Source organism: Limanda limanda, chromosome 16 (genome assembly GCF_963576545.1).
Source record: "Limanda limanda chromosome 16, fLimLim1.1, whole genome shotgun sequence".
In the NCBI taxonomy this organism is placed as follows: domain Eukaryota; kingdom Metazoa; phylum Chordata; class Actinopteri; order Pleuronectiformes; family Pleuronectidae; genus Limanda; species Limanda limanda.
In genome coordinates, this window is record NC_083651.1 from 16,878,554 (window position 1) to 16,902,264 (window position 23,711).

Genomic DNA, 23,711 nt, shown 5'->3' on the forward strand with positions numbered 1-23,711 from the left:
ATGTATTTCAGCGACCAGGCCTCCAGGGATGTGCCACCATGAGAGTGAGTTCCAGTGCCAGTCAGACGGCAGCTGTGTCCCGTCCACCTGGGAGTGTGATGGTCATCCAGACTGTGAGGACGGCAGCGATGAGCACCACGCCTGCCCACCTCGCACCTGCCCCTCCACACTCTACCGCTGTGACAATGGCAACTGCGTGCTGCGCAGCTGGATTTGCGATGGGGACAACGACTGCAGGGACTCGAGCGATGAACGAGACTGTCCCACGCCGCCTTTCCGATGTCCGAGCTGGCAGTGGCAGTGCCCGGGCCACAGCGTTTGCATCAACCTGACCACAGTGTGCGACAACACTCCTGACTGCCCTAACGGAGCTGATGAGTCTCCTCTTTGCAGTAAGTCTGTTCTCTGCTTGTTGACCAAAAAAGCTTGATTGTTTTATTACATTTTCCAAGTTTGCCGGTCTCCTCAAACTCAATTACATTTTCACATCACATGACAAACAGGATCAGACTCACAAATGATTTTTGTTTTAATGCCACATTGTGTGTTTCTTCATTTCTGCTTGATTTCACATAAATTCTGAATTGGATGTCATCTGTTTGTCCTTGGATTCTTATTTTGAAATCATGCATGTGTTTGATTTGACCTGCATTAACCTGAAAATGATGTGTGATCTTCCTTTCTTGCCTTTCTCACAACTTTCAGATGAGCCTTTGCCAGGTAGGAACATACTCTCAATCATTGGTATTAATTCTGCTTTAGTAGTTTTTCGATCGCTTTCAACCTTCGACATAAACAATATCTATAGTAAATAGTCTCAGATTGGTTCAAAGCATGATCAAAGGTATGTTTTGTTTTAGAGTTCTAAGCACACTGAATGACAGTAGTTAGTGTTTTTTTTTGTTTATTATCATAGAGTGCTGTGTTCATATTAATGAAATCATTCGATGGATTTTTTTGCTGTATCATTTCCTTAGTTCATTTTGAAAGGAAGATTGTTCAGTCCTAACTTGTGCGTCCCCTGCTTTCAACGCAGATCAGGAGAGCTGTTCTGACAACAATGCCGGCTGCACCCACGGTTGCATCCAAGGGCCATTTGGGGCCCAGTGCACGTGTCCTCTGGGTTATCAACTGAGCAACGACTCCAAAACCTGTCAGGATATAGATGAGTGTAATCCCCCTGGACTCTGTAGCCAGCACTGCTTTAATGAGAGAGGTTCTTTCCGCTGCCACTGCCAGGACGGTTATACTCTTGAAGCAGACCAACGGACCTGCAAGGCCTCAGGTAAAGATGGAGTGTGTCTTAAACCCTGTGTGTATGTAACATATCGGTCCCCTCGTTGTTATGAATAACCTGTCATTTTCTATAAATTAGGAAAATAGGCATATTATTAGTCCTACAGTAGTTTGGATGTCAGCATGATATGCCTATTCAGCGCATGTCTTGAGTGTTCTCCACTGTGCTGGCTGCTGGGCAGGAATGAACTATTATAATGTGGGGGGGGGGGGGACTTGGCCACCAGTCTCCTAGACTGACACTCCCCTGTGTCTCTCTCTGCTGCTCTGATGTCTTAGATAAGACAAATAACATATATGTCACTCAGTGGCCATCACTGGTATAATTAGGACATAATCACCAACAAAGGGCTGTTTATAGGGAGCGTGCCTGACATGAGCTCCTCTTCCACACAGATAACCCGCTGAAAGGCTTTGCAATACAATGGGTCATTATTTGGACAAAAGCGCATTCCCTTAGGATTGCCATTGGAGTAGGATCCCATTTAACAGTCCTGTTGTATAGTTTTGGAAGACATGCAAAAGCTGATAAGTGATCTTATTAGCTTGAGAATGGACATGAAAAACAGGTAACAGAGATTTGACGTCTGTTTACAGATTCCCGTCAGGCCTACCTGCTCGTGGCCAGTCGAAATCAGATCATGCAAGATGACATAACAACTCAGCCCAACGTCGTCCGCTCACTGGTTCGAGATGGACGCAACATTGTGGCCCTAGACTTTGACTCGGTTGAGGACCGTGTTTACTGGTCTGATACCAGCCAGGACAGAATCTGGAGCGCTCACAAAAACGGCAGTGACAGAACTGTGGTAAGATTGATTTGTTCCATTTTTCTACCACAGACATTTTTGACCATTTATGTTCGTTATGTACAGTTCGACAGCCTCACCAGTAAATCATCTGTGACTAAGATTGAGTCGCTTTTGGACAGATATTTGACAGTGGAGTGACTGTGACAGAGAGCCTTGCTGTAGACTGGGTGGGAAGGAACCTTTACTGGACTGACTTTGTCTTGGAGACTATTGAAGTTTCTAAGCTGGATGGAACCCATCGGACGGTATTAGTCAGTGAAAACGTCACTAATCCTCGAGCCCTGGTGCTGGACCCAAGGGACAGGTCAGTGACACTCAAAGAAATCTGTGTCTTGGAATATAAAGTATGAAACATCTTTTAAAAATGGAAGCAGTTGGTTTTAAAAGTGGAGGATTTGGTTTTCAGTGCTCACCTGATGTTCTGGACCGACTGGGGGAGGAACCCCCGCATTGAGAGGGCCAGCATGGATGGAAAATTGAGGACCGTTATCATAAGCAACAAACTGTACTGGCCCAATGGTCTAACCATAGACTACCCAAACAACTTGTTGTACTTTGCTGACGCCTACTTGGATTTTATTGACTACTGCGATTATAACGGCAACAACAGGAAACAAGTTCTTGCCAGTGACCTGGTGAGTGTATGATAAGGCAGATTTTAATGTGACAAGAAATCATATTTATGTTAATAATCCTATAGTAAAAAGAGTACATTTTTCTTTTAAATAGTATGTGTAAGATGCACTTGTTTTTCTTTTGCTACTCTCCATGAAAAGGTACTGCAACATCCCCACGCAATTACCATTTTTGAGGATTTTGTGTATTGGACCGACAGATATATCAACCGTGTGATGCGAGCCCATAAGTGGCATGGGGAGAACCAAACAGTGATGCTGTTCAACCTCCCTCAGCCCATGGGTCTGGTGGCAGTACACCCAGCCAGGCAGCCGGCAGGTATGGCAAAGATAATTACATACGCCAACAACCGTTGTGACCAGAATAGATTTGGTTGATAATGAAGCCAATATGCAGCAAAGGAGAACCTCTATCATACTGTTTGTGGGTATGCATCATGTAACTTGGTGTTTGTCCTGTGTGGTTTGACAATGTTTAGGTGAAAATCGCTGTCTAAGGAGCCCCTGCACTCACATCTGCTTGCTCTCGGCGCTGGGACCGAGCTATTACTCGTGCGCCTGCCCCTCAGGCTGGACACTGGCAGCAGACCAAATCACCTGCACCAGAGGTATGCATCCTGCCAAATGAGGGAAAACACTCATCACTCAGTTTGATGAAAAAGGAAGTCAGGTCAGATCCTGGTGATAAGTACTCATTAGGTATTCGTCTTGTTGTTGTAAAAGAGCACACTTGTTGTTGTAAAAGAGCAATTGTGGTCCTTGCATTTGCTGCCATATCAATGAAGGTAAAAAGGAAAATCTTTGAAAGCACTCGGGTTGTGTCCAGGTACTTGTCAACAGTCTCCCATTTAGATTTTTGTGTAAACTGCTGTTCCAGTCACAAATATTAAGATCATATAAGTGTGTCTTTCAAGGTCTCAAGAAGACAAAGGAGCTTTAATTCAGAGCCCAACGAGTCCCCCCCCCAGGTCAACAGCTTAACTCGTCTCTGGTTTCAGCCCATTCAAGCAAAGCAGAAGAGCGTCTCCCCCTGAGGCCGACGATTATCCAAGAATGAAAATGCCCTGCAACCATTCATCGATTCTAATCTCTGATGACAAAGCAAATCAGATTGTTGGACCAACTTTCACCCGTCAATCCTTTTTATAGAGAAAGGGCTGTTAGCTTGGTAGTCTTATTTTGCAGCAGATAACAAAAAAATGAAAGCCACGTCAATAGTATTGAATTACAAGTCACCAAGTCCACTAAATATGCTTAACTAGCTCAGTTTCAGAATAAGTTTCATGATTTTCTTTCTAAAAGGACTGAAGTCTTTAACAACAAATAGCTCTTGTTTATGTTTGTTTATGTTTAACTGTCGGGAAAAGAGTTTGTTATTCTAGTGAGTTTATTGATTAATTTAGCTTTTTCTTTTTTTTACCTGTAGTTGAGGATCCCTTCCTGGTCGTTGTGAGAGACAGCATCATCTATGGAATTTCCTTGAACCCAGATGACAAGAGCAATGATGCGATGGTCCCTGTAGCTGGGCTTCTGAATGGTTATGATGTGGATTTTGATGACAATGAACAGACCATCTTCTGGGTGGAGCACCCGGTAAGTTACGATCCCAAGACAGACAAGCACTGAACTCCTTAAAACAAAAAGAATGCAAATATCTGAGGATGAAAAAGAGGAGCCATACACATAGAACATGTGGACGAAGATGTTATTTTGGAAAGACAACAAGATAGTAATAAATAATAATAATATTTGACTGAAATTAGCGTAGTTTCCCCCCTTTTTATCTGTTTTCGATACATGCTGGGGTGGACAAGGATTTTATGTGTTGCTCAGTAGAGCAATTAAGTCTACAAAGGACATAATATAGCTGTGTTGTAACTTTGCATTTTACAATTCAGTTCATCATCCAAGGACAACCAGGGTTAACGTGTTAAAAAGTACTCTAAACTAAAACATACCAGAAAAATATAAAACCATATTCTGTCTGCACATCTCATTCATCAGGGGTAGAGATTAATCATTTATCCTTTCTCCACCAGGGTGAGATCCACAGGGTGAAATCAGATGGGACTAACAGGACAGAGTTTGCCCCAGCAGCCATCCTGGGCTCGCCTGTTGGCCTGGCCTTGGACTGGTTATCAGAGAACCTATACTACACCAACCCAGCTACACAGTCTATTGAGGTGAGATAAATATTAGTTTGCCTTCTAATAGTTTTTTCCAGTTATCACTAGCTGTACATTTTTTATATTTCGTCTTGTTATAGCCAAATTTAGGGATTAAGGCTATGTCACAACACGGGACAGTAAAGGCATCTGTTTGTGTGTGTGCTTGTTCAGGTTTTGACGTTGAGAGGCGAGGTGCAGTACAGGAAAACTCTAATCACAAATAACGGCTCTCCAACTGGCGCTGGAAGTCCTGTTGGCATCGCCGTGGACCCAGCACGTGGGTAAGCCCCATTTAACACAGTCCTGGCACAGCCCCTCATCCCCACAGCTACTGAGCTCTAACAGCCTCCTCATCGCCATCTGCTCGGCCTCCAGAGAGAACTTAAGTGTTACTGAATACTACGCTGCTCTCTCAGACCCCAGCGTCATACAAGAAGAACGGTCAAGAAACAGGAAAAGCAATCCCAAACCATCCCTCTTCACTCTTATCTTATATTACTATTTTATGCTTCAGCTTCTTGTCCATGATAAAGTCGTCATGACTTCAATCCATGACCTCATGAGTAAGTTCTGTCACCAACCAAAAACTTTTTATATCACTGCATAATTGCTGAAAGTGTGTTTATTATTGTGTTCCTTAAAAGTTCTTATTTTAGAAGTAAAATATTTTTCACCCAACAGAGACAACTTAAAACAACTTATTTGACATAAATGTTCTTCAACAGGAGATCAATGATGAAGAACACTTATCTACTTTTGTACTTTCAGCAAACTGTACTGGACGGATCAGGGGACAGAGAGTGGAATTCCTGCCAAGGTGGCATCTGCAGACATGGACGGCCTAAACCCAGTCACCCTGTTCACCAACAACTTAGACCATGTTGAGTTCCTCACTGTTGACATCCAAGAGAACAAGCTGTACTGGGCTGTTAAAAGTTCTGGCTCGGTAAGTCTTCAACTGCTGTTCATTCTATAGAGTTGTCACAAATGTAAAATGATATTAACCTTGAAGTTTGGTGATGTAACAAAGTGCAAATTCTGCTTTTGACTTCTGGCATTAAACCTCCACAGATTGAGCGCGGTGATCCAGATGGGACTAATCGTATCACCATAGTGTCCGGCCTGTCTCACCCCTGGGGTGTGGCGGTCTATGAAAACTACCTCTACTTCACTGACCGCGACTTTGAGGTCATAGAGCGTGTGGACAAGTCCACGGGCGCCAACAAGGTTGTGCTGCGGGACAACGTTTCTGGCCTCAGAGTTCTGAAAGTGCATTACAGAGATAGTGAGTAACACAATGAGACATCAGTTGTCACTCATTGTTGCTTTTTCATCTGTTTCTCACTCTGTTTTCTCTCAGCTTCTGCAGGCTCATCCAACGGCTGCACCAATAACGTGGGAGTGTGTGAGCAACTCTGCTTGCCACGGCCACAGGGTCTGTTTACTTGTGCGTGCGCCACGGGTTTTAAACTCGGTGCTGACAACACGACCTGCGCTCCCTACCAGTCCTATGTCATCATCTCCACTCTGTCTGCGATCAAAGGCTTCAGTCTGGAGGGGGAAGATCACTCTGAGGCCATGGTGCCTGTGGCTGGGAGAGGTCAGTGAATCTCATCAGATTTAACAATGTCAATAACATTGTTAAATCTAATTATTAAATAAAAAAAATTCAAACTGAAGTGATGGACTCACTGAGTATGAAATGTCCATGATGTGGTTGTTGTGTTCGAAGTAATGCTAATGGCCTCTAATGACTTGGTTATCCTCTTTCAGGCCGTAATGCCTTACACATTGACGTACACATGGCGTCTGGTTTCATCTACTGGTGTGACTTCAGCAGCACCGTGGCGATACAGAACGGGGTCAGACGGATCAAGCCAGATGGCTCAGGATTACGTAGCATAGTGACATCTGGAATTGGACGTAATGGCATACGAGGCATCGCTGTCGACTGGGCTGCAGGTACGCTGTTGTGTCAGCTTGCAAATGTGATCAACACTATTTTTTGTTTAACCACAAATGTGTCATTTACGTCACTGCAGCAAACAACACCGCTAGTTTCAGATCTCAGACATTTATTCATTCGGTGCCATTAAATCTACGTCTCTAATTTTATGCAAGCCATATATTTTAATCCATCTAAAGTAGTTCTACAACACTGAGGTAACAGGTTAAATGCAGGCCAAAGAGGATCTTAGTCACAGGAGATTAGGATCACCACCATCTTATGTTCATATTGTAGAGCGGAGGAGCTCATTGAATAGGTGAAAAAGATATCACTTCACTACACTAGTTATCAAAGGGTTTTGTAAGGTAGATAGTTCAGAGAATAAGTAGCTGGATGGACATTTACTGTTTTTCTCACATTCCCTCAATCAATAACAAATAAATGCTTGGGACAGATTGTTTTGTGTCGGCCTATGGGGTCAAATAACTTAATCATGATTGCAAAGGCTTTCAGAAATTACTACTGAGGGTGGGATGAGCGGGAATCTGAGGGGAGGCCAAGAGGCCCTCAGACCTTGAAAAACCCTGTCGTAAACATTGTTGCAAACAGATACCAGTCTCCCCTTTATCTGCAGCAGTGGAAGATGTTATTTTAAACTGCTATAAAGGTCTGATTTGTTTGTGTTGAGTCATAATTTGCTAATCACAAGACAGCTGACATATTGCCCAACTAAATCTATACAAGATTTTGATTATATCTGATCAGAAAACTAAAAGAGAGTTGGATCAATGTGAACTAATGCTGTGATACAGGTCACAGCCGGAAGACTGCCCGGTCACAGTCAGAGTTAAGAAGCTTTATCACAGCGTCTGACTCATGGTGCAGGGAGATCAGTCCCACACTCGTGACAGGGGAGAAGGTTTAAGTAGCTAGCTGAGAAAAACAGAGACATCTGCAGGTGGAAGAATTTGTAATTGCATCACTGTGACTAAAGACATAAGAGAAAATCTACCATCATAACATCAGCTAGTCAGACATCTACTTTAATTTTGACCTAAATAGTTTACGATTGATAACCTCCTATGATGCATAAATCTTTGATGCTATATTAACATCAAGCCTTTTGGATCCATTCTCAGGGAACTTGTATTTCACCAACGCTTTCCTGACTGAGACGTATGTGGAGGTGCTCCGCCTGAACACGACTTTCCGCAGGGTGCTCCTGAAGACCCAGGTGGACATGCCACGCCACATCGTTGTGGATCCCAGAAACAGATACTTGTTCTGGGCTGATTATGGCCAGAACCCCAAAATTGAGCGAGCACTCTTGGACGGGACCAATCGCACAATTCTAGTGTCATCAGGCATCATCACACCACGAGGTCTCGCTCTGGATGGGCAAACTGGCTACGTCTACTGGGTGGATGACTCCCTGGATATGATTGCTCGAGTCAGCCCTCAAGGAGGGGAGACGGAGATCGTGAGGTATGGCAGCCGCTATCCGACTCCTTACGGGATCACAGTGTTCGAGAAGAGCATCATTTGGGTGGACAGAAACCTGAAGAAGGTGTTTCAAGCGAGCAAAGAGCCTGGGAGCACAGAGCAACCTGCTGTGATCAGAGACAACGTCAACATGCTGAGAGACGTCGCCATCTTCGACCAGCGTACTCAGCCAATCACCGCTCAGGAGCTCAACCACAACCCCTGCTTTGAGGCCAATGGAGGCTGTGCCCACTTCTGCTTCGCCCTGCCAGATTCTACCATGGACAACCAGTACAAAAAATGCAGCTGCGCTTTTGGGAACCTTGCAGCAGATAACGAAAGCTGCGTGGTGTCAAGGGACGATTATCTCATCTACACAACTGAGAGCACAGTGCGCAGCCTGCGCCTTGACTCTGAAGACCACTCGTTGCCCTTCCCTGTGGTCAACGTTCCTCGCACCTCCGTGGCGCTGGATTTTGACATCTCTGACAGAAGGGTCTACTTCACTCAGAGCTCAGGCGCAGGAGCAAGCAAGATCAGCTACATCAGCCTGTCCTCTCCCACCTCAGCCCCCGTAGTGGTGGCATCGGGTAGGTTTTGTAATCATCCTATTACTTTTGGTAGCTTTGGTATTATGGATGTAGGCAATCAATGTTTTTTGTGCCCTGTGTGTTTTGGCAGATCTTGGCGCTCCTGATGGCATTGCTTTTGACTGGATAAACAGAAGGATTTATTACAGTGACTATGTTAACCAGACCATCAGCTCCATGTCTGTGGATGGCTCTCATAGGACTGTTATTGCCCATGTGACTCGACCAAGAGCCATCATGTTGGATCCTTGTAGAGGGTAAGACACACTCATGCGTTAGGTTGATCTGGGATTTATAAGTAAACTATAAAGTGCACCATCCCCAGTACAGATCAATTTGGTGCATAACTTTGTTGCATGTACACAAATGCCACAAAAAATTAAAAAAATAAAACAAAAATGCTTCCTTGTTCCGCAGATACATGTATTGGACAGACTGGGGAACCCATGCAAAGATTGAGCGCGCCACTTTAGGTGGAAACTTCAGAACAGAGGTTGTGAACAGTAGTCTGGTGTGGCCTAATGGACTCACGCTGGACTATGAGGAAGAGAGGCTCTATTGGGCGGATGCCAGCTTGTAAGAGAAAAAAATACCACTGTTGAAGTATGGACACAGATTTTTCTATCACATTATCCTCAATCTACCGCTGTTATTATTTTCCTCTGCCAGACAGAAGATTGAGCGATCCTCTCTCACCGGGTCCAATCGGGAGGTCATCGTCGGCACGGCCATCTACCCCTTTGCCCTGGCCATGTTCGGCCAATTCATCTACTGGACTGACTGGAACACACGTAGCATCTATCGGGCCAACAAGCACGACGGTTCCGATCAGCAGGTCATGATTCAGAGCCTTCCGTCTCGACCAATGGACATCCACGTGGTAGCCAGCAGGAAGCAGCAGCAGTGCGACAGCCCCTGCCAGCAGTTTAACGGAGGCTGCAGCCATATCTGCACAGCAGGTACAGTTAGTTCATCATTACCACTTCAGCATGATGTCACATCTTTTGTCCCATTGATCGAAAATCGAAATCTTTCATAGGACCTAATGGAGCTGAGTGTCAGTGTCCGTCTGAGGGTCGCTGGTACCTGGCTGACGACAAGCACTGCATCCCTGACAACGGGACTCGCTGCCAGCCTGGACAGTTCACCTGCCTGAACGGCCGCTGCATTCATGCCCAGTGGAAATGTGACAACGACAACGACTGTGGAGATGGCAGCGATGAGTTAGAGAGGGTCTGTGGTAAGGTCTTCTATAAGACAAGGAGTTTGAATTCACTTCTTCCTCACTTTTAATTGAATTAATCTAAAATCCCACCTCTGATTCTTTGTAATAGTTCTCATAGGGGACTTATTTCTCTTTTCTTTACTTTCTTTTCTATTAAATCTTCACTAACACTTTTTTTTCTCTTAACAAATTTTCTTAGGACCTAAACCTCAGTTCAACTATGTTGGTGTGTATGCTTTCACTTTGATGATTAAAGTTCCTTTCACATGCTCCCTCTATCTAAATGTTAACACAAATCACCACTAACACCTGAATCAATCTGCTTATATCTTTGCATGCAGTCCCACAGTTGCTGTCGTCTTTTATTGCATTGTCAGGTAAAATGAGCGTGTGTGTGTCTGTGTGTGTATCATCCCCTCTTCCCCCTGACCTCGAGCTCTGACCTGTCCTTGATTCTGATTGGCAGCCTTCCACACATGTGAGCCCACTGTGTTTAGCTGTGGTAATGGGCGCTGTGTGCCCTACCACTACCGCTGTGACCACTATGACGACTGCGGAGACAACAGCGACGAAGTGGGCTGTCTGTTCCGACCTTGTAACCCCAACATCGAGTTCGCCTGCAACAACGGCCGCTGCATCGCAAAGGAATATGTCTGCAACGGCATCAACAACTGCTACGACAACGGCACCTCCGATGAACAAAACTGCCGTGAGTATCTGGATTTTATCACAAAAATTAAACAGATGAAGTAGTCATTGCTTATATTAAATTTGTGCTAATTTATAATTGTCTTAGCGGAGAGAACCTGCCAACCAGAACACACAAAATGTCAGTCTACCAACATCTGCATCCCACGATCATACCTGTGTGACGGAGACAACGACTGTGGGGATTTGAGTGATGAGAGCCCTACTCATTGTGGTGAGTTCAGTTACAGCTCATAGGAGAAGAACAACTTTTTGGGGGGTTTCTGTTGACGATTTTCCACTTGTTCCTTAAATTTAATTATATCCTGAAAACGTTTTTTTTTCACAGGAACTATTTTCACGTAAAAAAGCATAGGTGTAACTAGACTGGCATTCAGTAGAGTGAAAACTACACCGAGGTCCATCATTCTCCTTATGAAACCTTAACATTTCTCTAGATCTGGATTTTTTCATAAATAACCATTAATTATTCTCTGAGAAACAAACGAAAATGTACTTTATCTCACAATGTTAAATAATTTGAAAATAAATTCCTGATCCCCCTGATCTGGATCCAGACAAAACTTGTCATTGATATTGGTAGCAAACAACCCTTTATAATTAGAAGAGTTTAGGTTCAAATGAAAGCAGTGTGTGGATTTAATCCAAAGTGGTCTGTAACGATAAATTAGACTTTGATGGGTTGCAAATTTCCCAAAATCCACTCAATCTGTGTAAAACAGGATATAAAAGAGCGAAGAACAGATCAGTCTTTGTCCTTTTTGTGACTTAATGCCTTTTAATTCCGAATGCAGCAACATCCACATGTTCCCAGAGTGAGTTCCGTTGCTCCAGCGGCCGCTGCATCCCCGCCCACTGGCACTGTGACGGAGGGGCGGACTGCTCCGACGGCTCTGATGAGCCCCTCTCCTGCAGTGAGTGTCACACGTCTCGTCTCACCCTCAAAACGGGGCCTGTGTGCTTTTGTGTGTCTGCCCCTGCCCCACTATCAGCTGCTTGGGCATTGTGTGTCGGTGTCCGTTCGCCAATCTTGGTCTGTGTGCGGGTGTGAGAGAGCGCTGTGAGTGATGTGGCGGAGAGTGCGAGTCGCCGGTGTATTTCTTTGTTGACGATGTGGTCAGCCAGGCCTCCTATTGTGTGCGGCATTCCTCTGTGGTGACGCCCCTCAGTGTCCTCCGACAAACACCACCTCCCCCTCCCTTTGTCCACCAGGGGCTACAGAGCCTCACTTTGGCTTTTGTTTAGATAGCTCACCATGCATGGGAATGTAGAGCTGCAATGACTATTTTGAAAGGCAGTGTTGTGTGGGGGGGGGGGAAGTACCCGAGGTAATTAGTAACTACAAAAAGTAACAGCAAAGGATAAACATTTATATTGGATATAAATCAGTTCATATACATTATAGAGTCCCAGCGTTGTGTTTGTTTTCCTGCACTATGCCCAGTTTAATGTCCTGTGATGTGTCTCTGCAGTCACATCGGTCAGGACCTGCAACACAGACCAGTTCCGCTGTGACGACGGCAGGTGCATCGCCGCGTCCTGGATCTGTGACGGGGACAATGACTGTGGGGACATGAGCGATGAAGACGAGAGACATAATTGTGGTATGCATCCTTAACTTTCCTTTACCTCTCTCATTTGGCTTTTTTAAACGTCTCCTTCTGCATCTTCCCAGTCCTTCATCTCCTCCCCTCTATTCCTACCACTCCTTCTGCCTCCTTCATCCTGTCCTTACTCAGGACTGGATGGATGGATTAGGATGCCCACCACTGGGGAAGTGTTATGGGGGAATCGCTGGCAGTCAGCGTCCAGCATCTTTGGTTTCCTGTAGAAGGTCTCCAGCCGGAGAAGCTGACATTCCTGATTTCTCTTGCCTCACTCATTACTTTTGTTCCTTTCTCTGGCTTCCTGGCTCAGGGAGGATCAGGACTCTTATGCCTCACCAGTGTGTGCTCTAACAATAAGAAGCCCGAAGCTAAAGTGTTCAGCACGGCCTGAGCCCCTGTAGGAAACCTTCTTCAAACAATGTGAATCAATCGCTCGAGGTGGATAAAACAGTTGAGGTCATGGCTGGACGTTATAAAATACAGATTGGAATGTTTGGCTCTCCAAAAATGCAAGTTGACATTTGGTCATTGTTATCCTTCATTCCCGTTCCTGATTTTGTTTGTTTATTCTTTTTTTTTCAGCCAATCGCACATGTTCAAGTTCAGAGTTCACCTGTGTGAACAACCAACCTCCTCAGCGGAAGTGCATCCCCCGCGACTGGTTGTGTGACGGAGACGCAGACTGTGCGGACGGATTAGATGAGCATCAAAACTGCTCACGCAGATCCTGTGGCATCAACGAGTTCACCTGTAACAACGGCCTCTGCATACGAAGCTCCTACAGGTTAGAAAAAAACAAAGATTACAAAATAATGAAATGAGGATTCACATTTGTTTCTGCAAACTTGAAGACCTATTTTTTGGTCTGGCCTGTTTTCCTTTTCAACTCAGGTGTGATCGGCGAAATGACTGTGGCGACAGCAGCGATGAGCAGAGCTGCACCTACCAGCCGTGCCAGCAGCACCAGTTCACCTGCCACAACGGCCGCTGCGTGTCCCACGACTTTGTCTGCGACGGGGACAACGACTGCGGCGACGAGTCGGACGAGCTGGAGCACATGTGCCACACGCCGGCGCCGACCTGTCCTCCTGCAGAGTTCAGATGTGAAAATGGCCACTGCATCCCCCTGAGCCAGATGTGCGACAGGAACGACGACTGCTCTGACAACAGTGACGAGAAGGGATGCGGTGAGTAAATATACTTTGACTCTTTCAGCTGGTGCATGCTACCTCTAGAGGAAATGTCAAAGAAGTGCTGAGAGTGGTATGAGAACAGACAAGACCACAAATCCAAATATAATTTATGCAAGAAAAAAAAGAAAACAAATTTGGAGAATTGTACTTAAATATGAATGATATCTGGTTAGTAGTTTTTAAGTCCTCTGTACTGTACATACAACAAATCACATTTTTACTACACAGATCTGGAAAATCAATTATATACTATGATTGTGATTATGACTGTAGATGTAATATGTCAAGTTAAAGTAAGAATAATGAGTCATTTTATAAATAGAAATAAGATATTATTATAAAAGGAATTGATAAAAAAGAAGAAGATATCGTTAAATGAATAGAAATGGACAACTAATACGACTTTCCTTATAACTTCTTTATCTTCTTGAATATTGGGCTGAAACATATAGTCTCTGCTAATAACCTTTAGTGACTGTGTGGCTCTTCTCTCACTGAAGGTATCAACGAATGCACCGACCCATCCATCCATCACTGCGACCACAATTGCACCGACACGCCCACCAGCTTCATCTGCACCTGCCGGCTGGGCCACCACCTCATGTCCGACGGCAAAACGTGTGACGATGTGAACGAGTGCGAGGTGACACCGGGTGTGTGCAGCCAGGTCTGCGAGAACACCGTGGGTTCCTACGTGTGTAAGTGCGCCCCGGGATTCCTGCGAGAGCCCGACGGCCACAGCTGCCGCCAGAACAGCAAGATCTCCCCTTACCTCATCTTCAGCAACCGCTACTACCTGAGGAACCTGTCCACAGACGGGCAGGCCTACTCTCTGATCCTGCAGGGCCTGACCAGCGTGGTGGCGTTGGACTTTGATCGCGTGGACAAGCGCCTCTATTGGATCGACGTGAGCCGGCGAGTCATAGAGAGGATGTCCTTCAACGGCAGCAACAGAGAGGTGGTGGTCAACGGTGTTCTACACGGGGAGGGCCTATCGGTCGACTGGGTGGCGAGGAAACTCTACTGGGTGGACAGCTTCTTGGATTGTCTCAAAGTGTCAGAACTGGACGGGCGATTTGTGAAGAAACTGGCTGAACACTGTGTCGATGACAATAATACCTACTGCTTCGAGAACCCCAGAGCCATTGTGTTGCATCCAAAATATGGGTGAGTAGAAATCAAATCTCACTGAATAATATACTGGCTTGGTTTGGCCGCTGTACTTGCTCTTATCACAATATATTAATTGTTAATATATTGGTAGACATTTAGAGCAATAAATCACATAGGTAATATCATAGGTACATGTTTTCTCCAGAATTTGACCTTATTCTGACTTTTCTGACATAATGTGTAAGTGTAACACTTTATTTTAAGGTCTTGATTTTTGATGAAAACCACGAAAATTTATTGGATGTAATTTTGTTACATATTATTTGTTGCTAATTTACTAAAGGACTGTCCAAAGATGCTTATTTTAGTTAAGATTTTGTAAGTTTCCGAGCAGCATTTAATTTCCTGAGGTATTTCCTTGAAAAACAAAACTCCCATATTATTCAATCAACTATTATTGGAATGACATTCCTCATATTTGTTGGAATTCTTTTTTTGTCCTTTCCGCATTTTTCCGTGTCTTGCTGACCTGATGTGGACTGAGGAGGACCAAGTATTTTTAGGTCACGCTAGTAAATTGCCAGAAAATAATTATCTTGGAATGTACCAACTGAAAAATGTACTGACAGTATTCTACCAATAATTATTTACAGATTACAAAGTAGCTGTGAACTAAAGCGTTATTCCTTTATGATGTTTTCATTTGCAATATTTAGATAGAAGGAAAGCTTCTATATGTAGAGATATGATCTTAAGTGATTTTCTTGGGTTGCTGTTAGATACGTGTACTGGACAGACTGGGGAGACAAAGCGTTTATAGGCCGTGTTGGGATGGATGGACTCAACAAAGCAGCCATCATCACCACCAAGATCGAGTGGCCCAACGGCATCACCATCGACTACACCAACGACAAGCTCTACTGGTCCGACGCTCATCTCAATTACATCGAGTAAGTGCGTTTGTCAGGAAGTGGAAGTCACACTCTTTCATCCTGCAGTGCAGCGAGACCTGTGACCCTTGACCTTTTTGTCTCCCCTCAGGTTCTCAGACTTGGACGGTAAACACAGACACACAGTGTACGATGGAGATTTGCCTCATCCGTTCGCCCTGACTGTGTTCGAGGACTTTGTCTACTGGACGGACTGGAACCTGCGCACGGTGGAGAAAGGCAACAAGTACGACGGCTCGGGTCGGGAGGCGCTGGTTAACACCACACACAGGCCGTTTGACATCCACGTGTGCCATCCCTACAGACAGCCCATCGGTGAGAACTTTATTTCCAATATTCATTTATGTCAAAGGTAGTTAAAGCTGTTCATCATATTGACTCATCCTTTAGTTATCTACACAGGTTTTTACTAACAATCTGAAAAATACCTGCCCTGTATTTTCCCAGTGGTGCTGAACTGAGATCTCTCTCCCCCTGACAGTAAACAACCCCTGTGTGGTGAACAATGGCGGCTGCTCTCACCTGTGCCTGATCCGTCACGGAGGGCGAGAACACGCCTGCGAATGCCCCGATCATTTCATGACCGTTCAGATCGGCGGCCTGACCCGATGCCTTCCCATGTGCACCAGCACCCAGTACAGATGTGCCAACAACGAACGGTTTGTTATGATTTCTCGTTGACTTACTCATGTGATATGTAGCGTTTTAAAAACATAGAAAACCTGGAACAAAGACAGTTTGACTATGGTTGTGAAAAGTGATGGCTGATGTCTCACTGATGGTGGTTTTGTTTGTATCATCATTCCAAAGTAAGCACACATTTCTCATATGGCTGCTGTCAACACTTCTCGATCTTTTTATTCACTGAGAACAAAAAGGTAATTCTGGTAACATAAGCTGTTAACTTGATAATGTCCTTGTTTTCTCTCTTTGCATTGGACAAACTGCGCCACCTGCTGTTTGTATTGTAACCTCCAGCACATATTTCAGAAAAATCTTCCTTTGGTGGCAAACATGATCCACTATAAACAATGTTTTGTGAGGGTTTTATATTATAAATTCATGTAACATACTCTGCTTTATACAATACAACACATTTTTAACATAATCTAAATCTTTCCTTTTTATCCTGACCTCTGCATCAACAGTTGTATTCCTATCTGGTGGAAGTGTGATGGTCAGAGCGACTGCAGAGACGGCTCTGATGAGCCCCCTACCTGTCCACCTCGCCACTGCAGGCTCGGACAGTTTCAGTGTAACGATGGAAACTGCACGAGTCCTCACTTCCTCTGCAACAGCAACCAGGACTGTCATGATGGCTCAGATGAAGACCCTATCCTTTGTGGTAGGTTGTGTTCTTGTAGATATTAGTGTTGTCGCATGTTTGCTTTTACTGATTTACTTGCAGTTGTGTAATTTTCCCCATTTCTCTGTGAATGTCTTCCCTGTAGCTACACACCAGTGTGAATCCCACCAGTGGCAATGTGCCAATAAGCGGTGTGTCCCCGAGTCGTGGCAGTGTGACGGAGAGGACGACTGTGGGGATCAATCGGACGAGGACCCTGCCCACTGCTCCGCCAGGACCTGTCGCCCCGGGCAGTTCAAGTGCCGTAACGGACGCTGTATCCCCCAGAAGTGGAAATGTGATGTCGATGACGACTGTGGTGACAGCTCTGATGAACCACTAGAGGAGTGCAGTAAGTAATATTCACGTTCTCTCTCTAACTGTAATCCTAAAAGGACTCGCATTTCAATGTGATGTATGCCCTGATATGAAGTCACTATAAAGTCATTCAAGATTCAAGATTCAAGAGATTCAAGATTTTTATTGTCAAATGCACAGAGATAACATGAAGCAGTCGCTGGCAATGAAATGCTTGAGTCACAGGCTCTCTTTTAGCAACGCTCAAGTAATTACAACCAAAAAAATAAAATAGAAATAGTACAAAATAGAATAAAATAGAATATCAAAAATAAAAAATAAAAAATAAAATATATATATCTAAATATATATATTTACAGATGAAGAGAAAAATAAAACAACAATAGTGCAATTTGTGCAGTAGTGCAAATATTCAAATATGCTTTGGTGCTGGTTTGGTGGAGTTATTGCAGTTCAGAGCAGTTTAAAAGTCTTATGGCCTGGTCATACATTTAATCCAGATAAGGAAGCACCTTGAATCAGCTGCAGCTATAGACATTTACCTATATATGAAAGTATGAAACTCAATGGATTTTGATATTCTATACCTTCATTAATCATATACATGAATTATCTTAACATCTTGGTGTTTTCTCCACAGTGGGTCCAACATATCGCTGTGACAACCACACAGAGTTTGACTGCAAGACCAACTACCGCTGTGTGCCGCTGTGGTCCGTGTGCAACGGACACAACGACTGCAGAGACAACAGCGACGAGCAGGGCTGTGGTGAGTCTGTGACCGAGCTGAACTCCTGCCTGCATTGTGGAAGTGATTTGAACGCTTCTTATTTCATGGTTTTTATCATTATAGCACTATTGGAGCTCATGTTAAAGTTGATGCAGTCCCATTTGTTGTTTTTACGATGTTAAGGTTAATTTTGAAGAGGATTAAAAAAAGTGACACCTCGGAAACAGGAGTATGATTTCAAGCAGTGAGTGAAGGGGCAATTAGCCAACTCCTCAGCCTCCTGTGGAACGTTACACAGTGAGGTAGTGGGAGATGCTGATGGAGAGGGTCTCACCACTCCTCCTCCCCCGCAGTTTGCCACTCCCCGAGAGCACCGCGGATTTATGAGCTGTCCGGTGGAAGGGATCCACGTACGTGCGCGTACATGTGTGTTGTTGCGCCGTCCTTTGCGTGGGGGGGGCAGGGTTCACACAAGCCTCTTTGTAATTTGCTACAATCCAAACACACTCACCGCGGCCCTCCCGTCTCTTATCAGAGGCTCTCACTCCATTAGTGCCATGCCCGTGCAGGAGGGGAGATCCGCGCTAATCTTCCTGTAAGAATGTGGCAGATGGGCCAGGTGGAGGGCAAGCAGGGCAGGACTCGCTAACTTTGCGCTATCTTTGACCCCCAGCACTGTGTGGTAGAGACAGCTCAGAGCAGCTCTCCTCCACTCCTCTCCCTTCTGTGCTTCTCATCTCCTGCAGTCTTATCCTCCACAGACACGTACTGGCATGGAGAGAGGTCACCCATCTGTCTCAGGCATGCTGCTCTCCTCCCCTCATCACTATTGCGCTTTAATTAAAAAAAAAACGAGATGCCTTTCGTTTCAAACTGACATTTTCATTATTACATAAAGGTCTAAAAATGTCCTGTCGTAATGTGAAGTGATTGCTCTAATTGATACAGTGAATAGTTTAAGTAAAAAAATGTTTAAAACAGTAAAAATGATTGTATTGCACAATATATATTTTCTTCTTCAACAATTCTTACCTTCATAGAAATTATAATGTTTAGTTCTTAACATTATTTATGATTATTTGGAGGCTGTTGGATTGTCCTGTGTTACACTGAGAGGCATTTATTATATTTTGTTTATATAATTTATAAGCGATAGTTTAGATATTAGAAACATCTCGCATACAATAAAGTTCAAGAGCACCACAAACAACAACACGTCCCAAACATCACAACATCAACTGAACATTGTGACTGCAATGAAAATATCAAGAAATACTGAAAATATGAAATTCTCTATATATAAAGATTCAATCCTTAATCCAATGTGGCTTATATCTTCTCCCATTAATTGTTTTACCTGCACCAAGAAACTACTGGTAAGATAACCACAACATTTGGGGATGTGATATTGGTCTGAGAAGAACTCTTTACATTCCATTGCAGATTTAGATCAGGGGGCGGATCAAGGATTTTGTTTGAACTTTCTTTAACATTGCTAGAAAAAGCATTTTTCTAAATGTTCCTTGATTTCTCAGACATATAGTAATGGATCTTAGTGAAACAAATCTGACATGTTTAGGGAACTGATATTTAGGAGTGTGTGCACTTTGGTGTAAATACAAAACTAGATCTAACGAATTTAAATGTGGTTTCATATGGAGACTGTTGACCATTCTTGGTTTTTTGTCTAAATAATTCCTAAGTGTCTTATTAGCACAAGCTTGTCAACATAGGCCTTTTCTTAGAAGTTTTAATACATTTCTTCTTGAAGGATCATTGTAAACTAAGTGTTGTTGTGGTCCTACCATACTTACAGTACAGTATTAGTGTTGTGAAGTTTATAGATACAAGTCTCATGAATTCCTTAAGAAAAAGAAAGCCAAGGTCACATCCTCAGTCGTTCCATTTAAGGTTAGAAGTTGAAAAGCCCTGTTCTCCACGTTCTCTCGGTCAAGCTTCTTTACTTCGATGTGCATGATGTTGTCGGAGAGCGTCTTCATTCGTGTGCCTTCTCCTTTCCCAGATGAGCTGACCTGTGATCCTACCGGAGACTTCCGCTGTGGTAACAACCGCTGCATCCCAGTGAGGTGGACGTGTGATGGGGACGACGACTGCGGGGACAATTCAGATGAACGCACCTGCAGTGAGTGCTGTTCATCATCACTGGCCGAAGTGTGGCATTCAGTCATGTTTGAAGGGTTCGCCACTTACAAGAGTGTGAACAGTGAAAATCAGTATACATTGTTTGGTGGATTGTAGATTGTCAGGTTAATTATGGGATTTCCGCTCAGTTTCAATAAAGGGTCCAAATGAAAAGGGGGTGTTGATGACAAAGAATAGCCGTGGTATCATTTCCTCGGATAGGGTTTTGTAAGAGGCTCGACAGCAGAGTGCTGCAAGAGGAGGTCTTATCAGCTGCTAGAGAAACAGGCTGTCTCGAGTGTGTCAGGCAGAGGGTGAGGGAGTGTGTCACCCTTTGCCCTGGAGAATTTAAACACGTCGGCTTACACGCCAGTTAATAAGAGTAACGTAGGCCAAGCCGTGACGAGGGTGAAATCACAGAGGTGGTGAATCCCCTTGTTGCTGTGCTGGTGGTGATACCATGAGAGGTTATCTCTTGTGACCTCATGAGCTCACTGAAGAGTAACGGCTGCACACGCTGCTTTCTGATTAGTGTGGGTTCGTTATGTCAAATAATGGAAGAAAATAAAATCGGTCATTGTTCATGTATTTTTAGAAATTTGAGAAATACAATGAAACTTTAGTCTAACGAAGGTGACTTCAGGTTTTAGGCGTTTGCCTGATTACCTCCTCCAACCAGGATATGTTTTCCTTTGCATTTGTTTGTTTGTTTGTTAGTGAGCAGGATTACCCAAAAAACAACTCAACTGATTTCCATGAAATGTTTTTGGGGGATGGGGTATGACTCAAGGAAGAATCCATAACATTTTGGTGCTCATCCATTTAAGGGGGCGGAACCAGGAATTATATTTTCCCTTTCTCAATGATTTTTTAGTGCCGATCCAAATAAAATCAACATCTATTGATTTAAACGTGGTTTTGTTAGGGCACTGTTGGTCCTTGGAGGCGGTTTGAACTCTACTGAGTGGCATTCTAGTTTGTTTTTAACATGGGTTCTTACATCAATATGATGAAGTTCTACATTTTGCTCGGTTCTACGCTGACATTTCTGTTTTCATGTTTTCCCCCTTAGCTCCACGCGTGTGCACAGAGAGTGAGTTTCGTTGCGATAATCTGCGCTGCATTCCCGACCGTTGGGTCTGTGACCATGACAACGACTGTGAGGACAACTCGGATGAAAGGGACTGTGGTAAGTGGAGGGTCTTTGTTTTGGTTTGGGGGGCCTGGCTGTTTGTCAGTAACAGAGTTCGGCACTAAACAAAGAAGCAATAAAACTTCAAGATTTGAAGGATAGCGCAGACAGACGGGACCACCGGAGAGTCGTTTATTCAAATAGTTTATTCACGCCTGTTCAGCTGGAAGGATTTCTTCCACACAGCGCTGGTGGTGTGCAGGGCAGAAGGGTTAATTTAGGCGATATACAGGAAATAAAGGAGTATTTCTTATCTAGAAAATAAAGACAAAATTCTGGGAATGCAGTGAGATGTTTAAAAGAGTTTTAGAGTTCAACTTAAATGGATCTTTATTGTAATTACAAATACAAATCTAGTGCTTCCCTCTTGTGTGAGATAACTCTTATCTGAAGTAATGTTGTGTTTCCTGCTGGTTCGTCTTGGTTGCAGAGCTGCGGACATGTCATCCCGGCTACTTCCAGTGTGGCAGCGGACACTGTATCGCTGAGCGTTTCAAATGTGATGGAAACGCAGACTGTCTGGACTATACTGATGAGATGTCATGTCGTGAGTGTCCCACATCTCATGGTTTTCAAACGTGTATTTTTTTAATAATCCTCACGTCCAGCATTTGACTAAATGGCTGTGCTGATTTTCATGTCAATAAGTCCCAATTTGAATTTGACCGAATGCCTCTTACTTTCAGCGACACGCTTTCCCAATGGCACATACTGCCCCCCGTTCCTGTTTGAGTGCAAGAACCACGTGTGTGTCCAGCCTCAGTGGAAATGTGACGGAGACAACGACTGCGGAGACAATTCAGATGAGGAGCTACACCTCTGCTGTGAGTCAACACAAACACAAGTGCAGCACGCAAGAATCCACAGCATATCACATTGTGTGAAGCAGACAAACCCAGAAAAACATGAAGCAGCATTAGGACAAAAATCACTATTTATTGATCTAGTGAAGTCGCTGTTATCAGACCTGCTGTTTCTGTTCGTCCTCAGTGGACATCCAGTGTGAGACTCCTTTCCGTTTCCGCTGTGAAAACAACCGCTGCATCTACAGCCACGAGCTGTGTAACTCGGTGGACGACTGTGGTGACGGCTCCGATGAGAAACAGGAAAACTGTACGTGTGAAGCTCGTTGTGACACTGACCTTAGTTTAGCATATATCTGCTCAAACAAAGGAATTCAAACTCTATTTTTTAAAACCTGATTAAATGCATGAATGGCTGCTCTTGAGCTGATGGGTTTCTCTCCATCCAGGCCAAAGCCCCACTCATGGTCCCTGTACAGAAGATGAGTACAAATGCAATAATGGACAATGCATCCCTCTGCAGTATGCCTGCGATGATTATGACGACTGTGGAGACCAGTCAGATGAGCTTGGCTGTCGTAAGTTACACTAACTCAATCCAATAGTCATACTTATTATATCTTATAAAATCACTTTATCTCTGGAAAAATGAAGTTTACGTAGTTAAATAAAGTTATCTTGCATTAGATTCATTCAGTACCATCTACAGGATTGCATGGTTTAAGTACTTAACAGGTACATGAAGTTTAATTTTCAGCCTGTCTTTTTCTTCATTCTGCTGTTGTCAGACCAAGGCAGTGGGCACATGTGCAGGGACAACATCTGTGAACACAACTGCACCGACCTGACGGACGGAGGCTTCCTCTGCTCCTGCAGGTCCGGCTACAAGCCCAGAGAGACAGAGAAGCACACGTGTGACGGTAAACTGCACCATCAGTTTTTTTCAGCCATGCACTCAATCCATTTACCCACTGTCGGATTACACCTTAATGTCTTTTTCCTTTTCTTAATTTCCTCCTTAATTGCCTAAAGATGTGAACGAGTGTGAGGTGTACGGGACGTGCCCTCAGGAGTGTCAGAACACGAAGGGCAGTTACGAGTGCTTTTGTGCTGAAGGCTTTCAATCGTTCGGGGAGCCGCACGGGACAGAGTGTGCCGCCCGGGGTAAGAGCTTAGCTTTCATGCTAAGAAGGTTGAACATATTCTCCTTTATTTCTCATTAAAGCCAAGTCTGGATCGTAATTGCTAATAGCTCTCATCACATCTCAACTTCTACTTAGGAAACCCACCAGTGCTGCTCCTGCCAGACAACGTTCGCATCCGTCGTTTCAACCTGACGTCTGAGGAGTATTCAGACTATGTGGACAATGCCGAGCACATCCAGGCCCTGGATTATCTGTGGGACCCAGAGGGACAGAGCCTCAGTAAGAACGATGCTGTTGTAGACCATTTCA

At 44.2% G+C, this 23,711-nt stretch overlaps 1 protein-coding gene across 1 annotated transcript in view; it reads left to right on the forward strand.

Annotated features, from left to right (window-relative positions):
* The window catches only part of lrp2a (low density lipoprotein receptor-related protein 2a), a 49,011-nt gene that overhangs the window by 19,182 nt on the left and 6,118 nt on the right, over positions 1-23,711 (forward strand). Inside the window, 44 exon segments of the mRNA XM_061088498.1 lie at positions 12-392; positions 706-720; positions 1,037-1,285; positions 1,894-2,105; positions 2,228-2,412; positions 2,515-2,743; positions 2,885-3,062; positions 3,223-3,351; positions 4,170-4,336; positions 4,783-4,926; positions 5,083-5,192; positions 5,680-5,857; positions 5,983-6,196; positions 6,272-6,511; positions 6,685-6,873; positions 7,999-8,931; positions 9,023-9,188; positions 9,349-9,507; positions 9,601-9,890; positions 9,971-10,171; positions 10,356-10,382; positions 10,498-10,533; positions 10,623-10,865; positions 10,953-11,078; positions 11,659-11,778; positions 12,337-12,468; positions 13,054-13,255; positions 13,363-13,658; positions 14,165-14,831; positions 15,557-15,727; positions 15,819-16,042; positions 16,209-16,386; positions 16,876-17,072; positions 17,179-17,424; positions 18,031-18,159; positions 20,144-20,263; positions 21,335-21,451; positions 21,885-22,001; positions 22,141-22,278; positions 22,445-22,567; positions 22,707-22,835; positions 23,046-23,177; positions 23,290-23,421; positions 23,538-23,681. Of these exon segments, the coding sequence (XP_060944481.1) occupies positions 12-392; positions 706-720; positions 1,037-1,285; positions 1,894-2,105; positions 2,228-2,412; positions 2,515-2,743; positions 2,885-3,062; positions 3,223-3,351; positions 4,170-4,336; positions 4,783-4,926; positions 5,083-5,192; positions 5,680-5,857; positions 5,983-6,196; positions 6,272-6,511; positions 6,685-6,873; positions 7,999-8,931; positions 9,023-9,188; positions 9,349-9,507; positions 9,601-9,890; positions 9,971-10,171; positions 10,356-10,382; positions 10,498-10,533; positions 10,623-10,865; positions 10,953-11,078; positions 11,659-11,778; positions 12,337-12,468; positions 13,054-13,255; positions 13,363-13,658; positions 14,165-14,831; positions 15,557-15,727; positions 15,819-16,042; positions 16,209-16,386; positions 16,876-17,072; positions 17,179-17,424; positions 18,031-18,159; positions 20,144-20,263; positions 21,335-21,451; positions 21,885-22,001; positions 22,141-22,278; positions 22,445-22,567; positions 22,707-22,835; positions 23,046-23,177; positions 23,290-23,421; positions 23,538-23,681 (8,715 nt within the window).